This window comes from Chelonoidis abingdonii, chromosome 14 (genome assembly GCF_003597395.2).
Source record: "Chelonoidis abingdonii isolate Lonesome George chromosome 14, CheloAbing_2.0, whole genome shotgun sequence".
NCBI lineage: Eukaryota > Metazoa > Chordata > Testudines > Testudinidae > Chelonoidis > Chelonoidis abingdonii.
In genome coordinates, this window is record NC_133782.1 from 20,933,149 (window position 1) to 20,946,555 (window position 13,407).

Here is a 13,407-nt window from a genome sequence, read left to right on the forward strand (position 1 = left end):
ACTACAGCCACTTGGAATGCCATGGCAACAGTAGGGACAGAATCCAAATCCTCTGGCTCCAAAAAAAAAACACAGGCCCCTGGCCGCTGAGCTAAAGACCAATCTGTTAGCAGACCAGGGCCTATGACACATTGAGCAGCTCCAGTTCCATCCAGTCGAGGGCAGCAGTGCATGAACCAGAGTGGGAGCGTTGTAAGGCAGGAAGTTCTGGCCCAGAATCGGGTGTGGTTATTCCTCTCTTCACAAACTGTGCCCTCCTTCTCCCCAGTCAGCTCCCAAGCAGGCCGTCTCCTTACCCCTCTGCACTCTAGTGGGCCCCAGCTCCCTTAACTCTGTCCCGTTTAGTAGGGAACGCTGCACACTGCCAAGGGCGGGTGCCGCCGGTAAATATCCAACACGCCTTCTATGGAGGAATGGGTAAGACTGTGCTCAGCTGGCTGGGTCATTTATAGGTCTCCACCTCCGCCCACTAGGATCCGGCTTTCCATGTATGGGAGCACTATGGAATCAGTTTTAGGAGAGAGATTCCTTCCAGCCCTCTCAGGTAGCTGCATCTCGCTGCTGCCGGTGGCCAGTGCAGCTTGGCCTACACGCTTCTCTCTGCTCACACAGTAGGTTCAGTTACATATAGGAAGCAGTTCCTCAATTATCAGAGCCTATGACTGCCCCAGCCCCCCCTGTCCAGCTGCCCCAGCCCTACCCCCTGGGTGCCAGGCACTCACCTTTGCTCATGTACTCCGTTACAATGTAAATGGGCTCCTCCGACACCACCGCATACAGCTGAACCAGCTTCTCATGACGGAGTTTCTTCATCACCTGGGCCTCCTGCAGAAACGCCTCTGGAGACATGGTGCCAGGTTTCAGAGTCTTTATGGCCACCCGGGTGGTGCCATTCCAGGTTCCTGGAGCAGAAGCCAGAGCCAGTTTATGAAGCAGCCCCTGGAGGATTAGGCACTGCCTTTACAGGCGCTCACCTAGGGGCACGGTGCCCAGCATCCAGTCACCCTGGCACAGCCAGATTATGCCATGACATACTATCAACAGGATGTGCAGGGATGATGCTGCACCAGGCGTGGAAGTCCTACAAGTGCACAGCCCGACTAGCACAGGGAGAGCTGCAGAGTTCACCGCGTCCCACCCGACTTCTAACACATCAGCATTCCTTGGCCAGTGCTCACTGCACTGGCTGCAATCCACGGCTCTCTGACGGTGCTAGAAGTTATTCCCTCCCACCTCATTTATACGGCCTGTTTGGTGGGCAGAGACGCTCCCTCAGAGTGCCCTTGGGGGCACTTTCAGCACTGGGGATGCTTTGCATTACTTCAATGAGCACCCCTTACTCCCACCCAGGTGAGAGACATCAGCCAGGAAGAAGGGATTACTCAACTTGCTGCAAGGAATAAAAGGCTGAAATTTCTATTCGCTCATCCAGCCCTCGCTGTCAGAAATCCAGCTGGCTCATTAACAAGTCAAGATGAGCAGACACTCCATGGCCCAGGCACCTGCTGCACGCCGCCACAGGCATGTGTGTTTGGAAGAATCCTTACCCATCCACACTTCTCCAAAGCAGCCTTGGCCCAGTTTCACCTCCAGTCGCAGAGACTCCCTGGGGATTTCCCAAGCATCTTTAGCAAGTCCTTGCGTTTGGGGCTTGGCAGTTGGGCACACGTTTGTGAGACGGTGGCACAAGCCATCAGCATGTTCTGGCAAGGGGGAAGATAGACAGGCATCAGGGGGAGTTTAGATAGATGGCGTCTGCCAGCCTCCAAAGCAGCAGAGTCTGTTCTGATCATCATCCCCTCCCTTCTTACTTAAAATCCCACTATTGAGCTCTTCCCTGTTTTATTTCAGTAGGAAGGGTGCCTAGGACCCTTTTGCTTGGGGTGCTACGTTCCATGTGGAAGACAACATCCCCCATCCACACTTCAAATGGAGCCAGCCATTCACTGCTTACCTGCTACGGCATTTAGGCCAGAGGTCTCTAGGGGGTCGTTCTCTGCATTGCAGAGGGGAGGGAGAAAACAACCAGTCTGCCTTCCTTGATAATTTCCCTCTTAACATCTAGTATTTGTCTCCCCTGCTGAGACATGACATCTCCTTAGGAGACAATGGCTAGAGGGGAGGGATCCTCGTGTTTACTCGTCTATCTAAAATCACCAAGTCTCCTTGCATCCTGTATATTTTCAGGGAAGTGAAAACAGACCTTTGGCGTCTCTTTTTGGTTGCTCGACCTGCCAAAATAAAGCTGTGGGCCAACCCCGGGCCTCCCATCCCCACCACAATGCAGCCCTGGGGCTTTCTACACTGGGGATTATTTTATTGGCAAAGTCATTCATCATTGCCAACAATGGTGCAGCTGTGTCGGTGGTAGCTTGTAAGGAAGCACTAAGATAGAAGATGTCAGCAGCCCTGTCTAATAAAACCTGATCAGAGCAAGTCTAGAGGGACGCAGTGTTGAATGCCAGAAGCTGCAGGAGCCTTGTCCACACAAAGGTCCCACCACTGCAGCCACTGAGGGAGCTGCTCCAACCTTCTCCCCACTCCCCATTGTGAAGAGGGAGCCAGACACAGCCTCAGTTCACATGCAAGGCCCTACATAGCCTGCCCCTAACTACCTCTCTGTGCCTCCGTACACCCCCCTCGGATGTCTCCATCTCCTTCTCCCACTCTCAATGCTGTGCTTTTACCAGACTGTTCCCCATATCCCGTACCCTCGCCCTAATCTCATCTGTCCAGCCCCCTCTCCCCTCCTTCAAACCCAACTCTTGGGGCAATACACCCTCTCCTCTGTCATTACTAATCCACAGGCCCTTCTTTTCCTAGGTCTTGTCCCAGGCCTGGCTACACTTTACTTTGCGTAGGCCGTAAACAAATGCAGGGCAGGAAATGGGTTCAGCTGCATTCGGTACAAGTGCAGGGCACTGATACCGGTCTCACAACACCTACTGGAGTAATACGCCACCAGCTGCTGCAGGTTGTTGAACTGTGTGCGGGAGGTGATGTAGAAGCCACCGCTGTCCAGCTTGCGGATCTTGTAGTGTTTCACGTTGAGCCCCTTGGCGTTGTCAAAGTCAGAGACCGAGAGGCAGTAGGCACCTGTGGAGAGACCAGGTGCACCTCAGTCCTCCTGCCCTGGTTACCTTGAGGGGACACTCCAAGAGCAGGGGGAAAATGACTGAGTAGGGTGCAATACAAGTGCACGTCTCGTTCCTCTGAGGTTTACAGGAAGGGAATGGTGGGGCAGCGGCGCTCATGCTCTTTAGAGACGTAACTCGGTTGATGTGTCATCCTAAGACTGGGACAAGTTGAACAGGCCTAAGGTAGCCAGTGTGACCGAGTAAGACAAGAGGAGAAGCAATGCAAACAACTGTTGGGTGTGACAGTTGCATGTTGCTTTCTCCCTGGTGCTGTACAGCTGCAGGGCGTGGGAATAAACACAGCCTTGCTGACAGTCCCATCCCGCTGGAAAGTCTTGATCCTGTGTCCATGGAAGAGATTCTGGACATGCTAGTGCAACAGGACAGCAACTTCACAGCAGCCACTCACACAGGTGTACCCCTGACCACTTCTCTGCTCATACATCACATAATCTTTGTTCCAGTTTCACTGGATTGATTTAACAAGGCATCAACAGGAGAGCGGAGGGGAAGAATCATGAAACGAGTAGCACCAAAATGCGGAGTACACGAAACGGCAGGCACAAAACCCAGCCACTTCCTGTTAAATGGGGACATGGCTCTTCAGTGGAACGTATAGGGAGATACAGAATATTTTGGTGAGATGTCTAGGATCAGCTGGCCCTGCCATCATCTCCCTGTGGGGAAGTGATGGTATGAAGACAAAGGTACCTCCCTGTGTGATTCCCAGATGAGGTATGAATAGGAAGAGTCCCTGCTGGCTTACGGGAGCCAAGCCAGGAGAGGGGAAACAGCTGGAAAAAGGGAACGTGATCTCTGGAGCCTTGCTAGTGCTGGTTGGGTTGGCAACAGGGCAAGCAGCCATGTGAGAGGAGCGAAGATGAATGCACGACTGGGAAAGGCTCCAGATAACAACAAAAGCAACAAAGGAGGAATCTGCCTAGGCAGGAACCAGCCGAATCCCAAACCCCAAAGAGGGGAATAGTTGGATTGTGGGAGCTGGAAGGGTGGGGAGGAGAGCTCCAAGCCTCCCCCTTTCTAAGAGGAAGTAAGAGGGTGTTGCACTGCCAAAGCACCTCGGATGGGTTGTTGCTAGATACGAGAGAGTGACAGACCCCCTCTGGCTAAAAACCATGTTTAAAGCCAATCTCAATTTTCTTCATCAGCTTCTCAAAGGAAGAGCCCAGGCTAATCCCCAAACCCCAACACTCTCCAGCTTTGGAGGACATTGGGATTCTGGAGCTCACTGGGGGCTTCAGGTCAGCGCTTCATGAACTGTCCCAGCACTGCCATGTTTAGGCTGCCAGCTCTGCAGGGGACAGCTGGTACTTTATTTCACTGGAATTAAAAAAAAAGAAAAAAGATCATGCTGATTCTAAGACTTAATGAAGTATTTTCAGGAGCTCCCAGACCTCCATTTGGTGCCAAAATTTGACCAGTGTCCTGTTCATTAACAGGAGTGCCAACCTGTCATAAGTAGATAGGTAAGGTAAGGGTTAATTTTCTTTTCCTGTAAAGGGGGAACAAAGAGAACCAAACACCTGACCAGAGGACCAATCAGAGAACTGGATTGTTTAAAGTCAGGGGCGGAATTTGGTATATCTCGGGGTCTTTGTTGTTCTCAATCGGCTATGGGTAAACAAGTTTTCTCTAACTCCTTCTTATTTCAATCTTTCTCCTAAACATACATGGTAAATACAACACAAAGCTCATCATAAGCCGAATTACTTTGCTTCCTTTTTGTACTACATATTGTTTTAGAGAAGATTGAAATAAGAGGGAGTTAGAAGAAAAACTGTTACCCTAGCGAGGAAAAAACAACAAAGACCCGAGTATACATATTCCCGCCCCTGACTTTAAACAATCCAGTTCTCTGATTGGTCCTCTGGTCAGGTGTTTGGTTCTCTTTGTTTCCCCTTTACAGGAAAAGAAAATTAACCCTTACCTTACCTATCTACTTATGACACAACCCAAGTGTTCAAAAACAGTGGGTCAGCCCCCCCCAAAAGCCATAACATTTTTAAAAACAAAAAGAATCAAGAGTCTAAATGCCTCTGATTCTTGAACCTTTGTAGGGGCAGGTGGAGTGGATAGGGATCACATCTTCCAGCTTTCCTCTGCAATCAGGAAGGGCTAATCAAACCACAAGACTCCACGAGCTGGAGCTTCATTGCAAGTCTTGCAGTATTTGCTGGTTCCCACCTCCCAATAAAGTCATGAGAGCTGGAAAACACTGAATTAAGCCTAAAAATACCCCTTGTGAAGTGCAACACCTTCTATGCAGATGGGGAAACACTGGCAGAGCCACAAAGCAATTTGTTCACGGTCTCACAGCAAGCCAGTGGCTGAGTTAGGAAGAAAATCCATGTGCCCTGGCTCCCAGTCCCAAACATTATACCATGTAGCCCCCTTAGGGTCTGTCTACACTGCAGCTGGGAAGCATAATTCCTAGCACGAGTAGACTACCACTAGCTCTGCTCGAGAAAGTGCATTAAAGATAGCAGCGTGGACATCACAGCACAGGAGGCAGCTCAGACTAGCTTCCCTAGTCCAAGCCTACCCGAGCCCCTGGGTCCGAGCTCAGGTGACTAGCCGGAGCCACTGCCAGCTCATGGGGGTGAGGTTACTGAACTAAAAATAACTCTCTGTAGATGTGGGCTGGAGCTGGGGAAAGAGAGGGGGGAAACTGCCCATTGGAACAGGCTGGCTGAGCGAGGACAGATTAAAAGCAAGAAGGTCACCGATTAAGGGTGAATACTGGCCCTTGGTGCAGGACAAGGGTACTGCAGACAGGCTGCCCTATAGGCACAGGATGGGGGGCACTATAGGGGTTGCGTGTACAGAGACAGGGGGGCTCTCAGCAACGCCAGCTAACATCTCCTCCTTCCATCTTTGTGAGAGGGAGCGCAGAGCCTAGGGAGACGCATGGACCCAGCAGACTGGCCACCCACTGCATTGTGCCTCCAGATCCTGACAGAAGCACCGTATAGGGATGGTTCTCCAAAACTTAACCACCCCATAGGCCTTCGCCATGGACCTAAGCGCCTGCCGGGGACCCAGTTACCTTTGGTGGTTTCACTCTCCCTGACCAGGAAGGTTCCTCGGGGGTTCTCAGAATTGAGCAGGAGCCGCTCTGACTCCCGGCGAGTGATCTTGCCAAAATACCACCTAGAAGAGCAAGCAACAGATCAGCACAAGGAAAACCCCTTGGATTTAGATGCGCCTCATTACTGCTACCACGTTTTAGAGAGGGATGCCCCAACATCCCCTCCCCCACAGCTAGAACCAAGGGTTGCATTAACAGCCAGAGGCATTCATCAGAGTTCTCAAATCCCAACAGCTAGGAGGCTAGGGATCTATTGGGAAAGATATAATTAGGTAAACAGCAAAAGCCTCTTCCCCAGCCCTCGCGCAATTCTGTGTCATACGCAGTCACTTGTCTTTTTTAATTAAAGTGTCCCCCAGGCATCCCAGCCCAGTGTTACTCCAAGAACTCTGTCCCCCCCAGATGTGGAGCAGAAAGTGGGTGTTATTTTCACAGCGTAGTGGAAGCTGCAGGAGCGCCTGCAGCACTGTTCAGATGAGAGTCTGCGTGATTTGGGGTTAGCCCTGTCAAGCCTTCCAGCATGGTGCATGCAACCTGTCAGTGTAGATTTACATAAAAATTAGTGGTGCAGCCTATTGCACATGCCTAGTTTGCACAGACCACTACCGTGACTGCATACACAAATAGGGCCATTGCAGGTGCAAATGTGCCTATTGGCATGCTACCCCTAATTTGCATAAGCAAATCAATCAACATCTTGCATATGCAATTAAATGCCAATTTGGTCGGGGGGGGGGAACCACACAAAAAAACCAGATCCTTTAGGGCCACATTTACTACACAGGCCACCCCAGGCAGTTGCTCAAGATGGATTTCACTGTATATGGCACGAAAACATCTCTAGTCTTAACATTTGGCTTTCAGCATGCCTGAGAAAAACAACAAAACATTTAACAGAGTGGCAAGCTCAGAAAGCCCACAAAAGCCTTTAGAAGGCTACAAAAATGTCTGAAAAAATATACTTGGCAGGCTGTTTGCATTGTTCTTTTAAACTGTCTAAAAAGATTTCAATTACTCTTCAGCCTGGATGGAGTCTGAGGGTGCAACATAGTTACTGGGGATGTAGCCCGTTTGTCCTGTTGTGAGGGAGTGAGCCAGCCACCAGTCTCCTTCCCTGGAAGAGAAATAAAGAGAGACAGATATTTAAAAAGAGGAACTTCGAGCAGTGACATCATCCCCAAGCAGCTGGCAACCAAGAGTGGACTCCCTGGGCTGGAGGTATTGCAAACAGACAACCCTGGCCCTTTCAGGGAGGTCATTGGCACCGGGATTATTTCCAAGTTGGTTCTTCTAGATTGTTTTGCTTAGGTCACTGTTGGGTGCCCACAGCTTTACTGAATTGGGAGATGTTCACAGACCCAAAGCTACAGTCAGAATGGACTGAAACCTGATTTAGAGTCAACAGGGCAAGGGAGAAGCTCTCGGAGGTTCAGGGCGAGTTAGTTCAGACTGTGAGCCCTACTAAATGCCCACCTTCCCATGTTCCCTGTGGTCATTACTAGGGTTGCCAACCCTCCCAGATTGGTCTGGAGTCTCCAAGAATTAAAGATTAATCTTTAATTCAAGACTTGCGTGTGATGAAATCTCCAGGAATATGTCCAGCCAAAACTGGCAACCCTACATTACAGGTGAGCAGTGCAATTGGTTAAGCCACAGAAAGCATTGCTCTTTGCTCTCAATATTATTTTTACCATCAACTACAACTGCTCCCCACGACAGTCACTAGAAATTCACCTTGAAGTATCATCTCCAAAGGACTATTAGAACCACTGGGGGGCAACAGCCAAGCTGGCAGGGGAACTAATGACGGAGCTTTGCTCACAGAGGGCTGAGTTTGAGGGGCTGCGCACCTGCAATTCCCATCAACATGGGGAGATTTATCACGGACCATTATGACAGCCCACGGCACCAGCAAACCAAATGCTCTAGGAAATACATTGGCAACAAGGGTCAAACTGTTCTGGTATCAGGGTGCCCTATGTTAACTCAGAAAGGCCATTTGACCAGAGATTCCAGTGCGGATACCATGTTGATCCCATAAGGCATGCGATGGCCACAGTCACTGTGCGATCACTCTCACGTACACACAGCACAGGTGATAGCCTTTTAAATAAGGAAACTCCTTACTTAAAAAGGGCACATCAGATACCCATTGAAAATACCTTTGGAGCCATCCGAATTTGAACCAAGTCTGGCTGAAGTGTGAAGCATTGGAAATCCCAGAGAGCAGAAAGAACAGGGAAGCAGAGAAGGAAAAGAAAAAAGAAAAGAAAAGAAAAAAGCAGAATGACTGTGATAATTAAATAAAGCGTGCTAGAAAAGACGGCCAAACAAAGGAGACTTGTTTGTTAAATGCAAATCACATAAAAGCAACAAGAGGGAAGAGAGGAAAAAAGGGGAGGGACAGGACATGAAAAATAAATGATTAAGGCATAAACGTCACTTAGCAGGGGCTTGGTTGGTGCTGCCATTTACTTTGGTGGCAAAACACCTTCTGAATTCAGTGGGAACAGGATGGTCATGACTGGCGTCAGGTTTCATGTAATCTCTCCCTATCGCTGATCCCGTATAAGGAGCTTACATGACTGGGTGAGGGACTCTCCCAGCAGAAATGGATCCAGGCACAGGTGCCGACTTTGTGGGTGCTCCAGGGCTGGAGAACCCATGGAAAAAAAATAGCAGGTACTCAGCACCCACCAACCACAGCTGTTTGGTGCAAGATTGGCAGCTTGGGGAAGGTGAAGAACAGCAAGCCAGAGCCTGGGGGTGGGACAGGCAGAGCAAGGGCAGGGGTGGAGCCTCATGGAAGGGGCCAGAGCACCCCTGGGAAAAGTAAAAGTTGGCGCCTATAGATCCACGCTTCAGTATTGAGCTGCATGGGGAGCTCAGAGCTACTGCTGTGTTATTCCAGGAGTCACTTTAAGAAGCTGTCTAGGAGCTCAGTTATTCATGTGGTCATGCACAAGTTACTGGCTGCAGCCCTGGTGAGATGTGGTACCATAAGCTTTATGTGAAGCAAGCAAGAGGCACACAGCAGTGACTTCTGCTCCATGCAGTACATGCTCCTCTCTCTCTAAATGACTAACCCTGAAAGCACTCCCTGAATGCCAAGGTGGTTTGGAACGTCTTTATCTTGCAGAATTTCACAAGTGAGGCCTTGGCTGCTGGGTGGACAAACCCTCCATGTGGATTTGAGAATACATTTCCTCAGAACAGGGGGGTCTCAGACTCCACCAAGCTGTTTCATAGACTACAAAGACAGCACTAACTCCCGAAAAGACCACCTCCCTGCACTTTGAAAGGAATGAGTATATGTACCCCTAACACAGCTATACACAGATCAGATGGCACAGGGAGATAGTAAATTAAGGGAGATATCCTATTTTTTATTTATTCACACAGTAACCTGGGAAAATGGGCATGAAAATTTTCCAATCCAGACACAAAGCTCAAATATTCCTAATTGAATGGGCAAAAGTGCATCGTTTGCCCATGGGATTATGCACAGTCATTTACATGTACAATTACTGCTACTGTGCACATGTTTAGTGACGAGATGTACAAGTTGTTAAAATCTATTTTAAAAAGTCTCCTTCTTCACCTACACCAGGAAGATGGATCCAATGTATATGCCCACAAAAAATGTTACTTGCCCAAGTACAATTTTACAAGGCTGGAATTTGAGATGAGCCAATCTAGATTATTCTGATTCATCACTGTAGTGTCTAAACACATCTAGGGGTTATTAGATGGATAATGGGATAGTCAAGCCCACCATCTTGCCACAATAAAGTACGGCCCTCATTTCCATTAGCAGCGATATGTGATGAGCAAGCTGGTGAAGTGAGAAAACAAATCCAGGGCAACGACTTCATTGCACCAGTTCCCAGATTTTCACTGGGTGTCTCGGGGGATTCTTGTAAGTGGGTCAAGAGCAGAAAGGAATGCCAGAAGACTGGGGAAGTTTTGTTCTACGGGAGATGGCAGTCATATTACGGAGACCGTTCTATCAGAGTCAGATGGGAGGGAGGAAGGAAGAGCATGTGTCTAATTTACCGTGACTGCAGGATAAACAAATCTACAAGAACTTGGCAGATTCCTGATAAGGGTCTTGAGAGACTTTACCAGAGGATTCATATTTTCAGAACAATGTTTCAAATGAATGGATAACTTGAGGTTTTTTTAAAGGCACATTTTAAGAGATGGTCTGAGCTAACAAAAGAAACCCAACCACACATCTTCCAGATCTGAACTCTTCGCCTTCAGCCCTGGGGAAATTCAAATCCACTGCTAGTCCCTCCCTGCACAATGGGCTAACCCAAAACCTGGATCCAGACCCCTCAGTCTTTGGTGGCTCAGGCCGTCTCATGATCCATTTTGCAGGTGTTTTCTCTCTGTATAATGGTGAAATATGGTGCATCTGCAGGTGCACCAATACTGCCCCATTAGCAGGCACATCTATTTACAAGGCCAGTGCAGTGGTGTTTAACATGTTTGTGACAGTCACTTGACCCAGTGAAACTGTCCACACAACTACCCATGTTTGCATCTACCATGCTGCCCAATGAGATCTTGGGCAAGTCACTTTCCCTCGGTGCCCCACCTGCAAAATAGCACTGCCCTGTCTCTCAGGGGTGTGGCATACACATACATTGAAGGTTATGAGGTGCTTAGATAACACAGGAATGGGGGCCAAATAAGTAGCTAAGATAGATAGCAACAATGAATTCTGGGAAACTCAGGTCAACTATGCCATCCTGCCTCAGCAGAGGTTACAGTGCCAGAGGAGATGCATGTAGAGCAAGCCAGGGGGCAATGCACTCTGGGAGCTCTTACTAAAGAGAGCTGGGAGGCCTGGCCAAGCTGCTTACATACCCATAATCGGGATCCGGTCTCCACTGCAACATCCAGGACGCTGGCAGATGGTGGCATCCTACCAAACTGTTGCCTAAGTAGGTAGGTATGCTGCCAGTGGACCACTCTGAAGAGAGATCCCTCTCCATGGAAAAGCGTGGGGAATAGGTCAAGGGATTCCACAGCTCCTCCCATGCTAAGCTGATGTGCCAGCCACGGGTCTGTGCTGTACTGAATCCATTACAGGGGGACAGACTGGGCAATGAGGATGAACAAGAGCTGGCTGAAAAGTGAAACTGAGATGGGAAATTCTGAGATTTCAAAATTTGGTTTCAGCCCAGATTGGGACAAAAAAGAAAACAAACAAACAAACAAACAAAACGACCCACCCCCATATCTGATTTTTTCCCCCATGAAACAAAAATATCCCAAAATGTTTCATTTTGATAAAGGTTGAAACATTGTTTTTATTGTTTCAGCCATATGACAGTTTGAGTAAAAATGATTAAGTCTAAATAAAATATTTAGATAATATTTTTTGACAGGGAAACTAACAAAAACCAACACATTTCAGAAGAGCGATTTGATTTCATTAACTCAGCATTTTCCAATCGAGAACTGTTCCACCAGAGAAATTTTTGACCAGCTCTACCGAATGAGCAGAGTAAACCTCAATCTTTCCAGCCTGGCCAATGTGACAGGAAAGTCCATCTTTGTGGGGGGCGTGAATGTGTTGGGGGCAACCCATCCTGGGACAGAGGGGGAAGGCAGGCATGGAGACAATGATTTCAAGTGATTCTAGCTGTATCAAGGTTCCTTAACTGGGCCCCTGTCCCAGGTTATGCCTTGGTTATGCTGCAGCCAAGATTCCCAGAAGTGACTTCTCCACATGAAGGCCTCAATGTCTGAGGCACATCAGAGGCATGACTTTTCAGAAAGTGCTGAGCTCCCACCCTCTGAAACCTTTACAAACATCTTCCCCAAAACAGAGGCAGCCAAACTCCCAAGTCACTTTGGGAAATCTTGCCCTGCTAATTTAAGCTGCATTGTAACCAGGTCGGGGATGACCGTGCCATCGGTTATCACTGTAGTACAGAGTCCTGCAACTGAACTGTGAGGTGCTGGCGATCCTGATTAGTGGGTTTGGTTCAGCTCACTGTTAGATTGGAAGCTCCTTGGGGCAGGGTCTCCGTTTGTACAGCACCTAGCACAACGGGTCCATGGAGAGGGCTCCTAGGTGCTACGAGAACACAAATTATTCTGGCAGTTCTAAACCAGGGGCGGATTTCTAACCACATCAAGTTTGGGAGATCCAATTATTCATTGGGGGGGGGCATTATTTGGGGGCCATCTCTACAGTGAGTATCATGAGCATTTAAAATGGTTCAGTCAGCCCTGACATTAGCTCTCATTAAGGGGTGGTAAATGGAGTGGGGCAGCTCTTGTTACAAACTTGCTGTGCTATTCCCCAGTGACTTTGGCAGGCCCACACACCTTTTATACGAGCTATGGCTATAGGCTACCAAAGCTCAGGAGGCAGAGGAAAAGCCTTACCACTTACCACCTTCCCAGCTTTGCAAAGGTGTAGTCCCCTCCTGGCTAGGCACTTAAGTCTCTCCTCTTTAACCCAAGGATGGGCGACACTTGGCTGTTTCATTCCACAGGGGTCCATGCAATAATCCTCTCTCACTCCAAGCAGATCCTTCTCAAGTTTAACTGAGTCGAAACAAGGTCAGCAACTCCAGAAGAAAACTGCTGAAGACACTGAGCTTTCTGTGGTTTCGGAGCAAACCCATAAACGAACCCAGATTGACTCAAAACCAGGCGTGGGTGGAAGTCTGTAACCCACTCAACCAGACACATTTCACGAGAGGTTACATGACTCTAGTTCCAATACCAAAGAGCCTGGATGTATCGCCAGGCAGGATTTTCCATCTGCCACATATTTTTCTAATAATACTTTGCAAAAGGAAAACAAAATGACTAGGTTTCGGGCTAACTGCATTCAGAACATGTGGCTAGAATGCCAGCTCTACTGCTAGGTCAGCGAGAATGCTCGACAACATGGGTGGTTATCCCAGGAATGTCTGCACATCTCAGTGTGTTAGGCAGAAGATGAAGTTTTTTTCAATCATTTAACATGTATAGGTTAGTCACTCCCCTAACAGCACTGCATGAAGCTGCTTTCTAAAGATGTTTTTTGACTCTGATAAAGTGAAGGTTGCAGCAATGCGGTTACACTGGATACTGTGGGGCATGCAGCTAGAAACTGATGTCTTTTCTCCTGCATATTGCACCTTAAAATTTCCA

General features: G+C 48.6%; 1 protein-coding gene across 4 annotated transcripts in view; it reads right to left on the reverse strand.

Annotated features, from left to right (window-relative positions):
- SRC (SRC proto-oncogene, non-receptor tyrosine kinase) overlaps window positions 1–13,407 on the reverse strand; it is a 69,821-nt gene that overhangs the window by 9,825 nt on the left and 46,589 nt on the right. For 2 of the 4 annotated variants that reach the window (XM_032767383.2, XM_032767384.2), the window contains exons 6-11: window positions 8,406–8,438; window positions 7,259–7,357; window positions 6,202–6,305; window positions 2,947–3,096; window positions 1,548–1,703; window positions 723–902 (exon numbers count right to left, since the gene is read on the reverse strand). In XM_032767383.2, coding sequence (XP_032623274.1) covers window positions 723–902; window positions 1,548–1,703; window positions 2,947–3,096; window positions 6,202–6,305; window positions 7,259–7,357; window positions 8,406–8,438 — 722 coding nt within the window. The remainder of the gene's footprint in view (window positions 1–722; window positions 903–1,547; window positions 1,704–2,946; window positions 3,097–6,201; window positions 6,306–7,258; window positions 7,358–8,405; window positions 8,439–13,407) is intronic. The other 2 variants (XM_032767385.2, XM_032767386.2) reach the window with 1 other exon arrangement.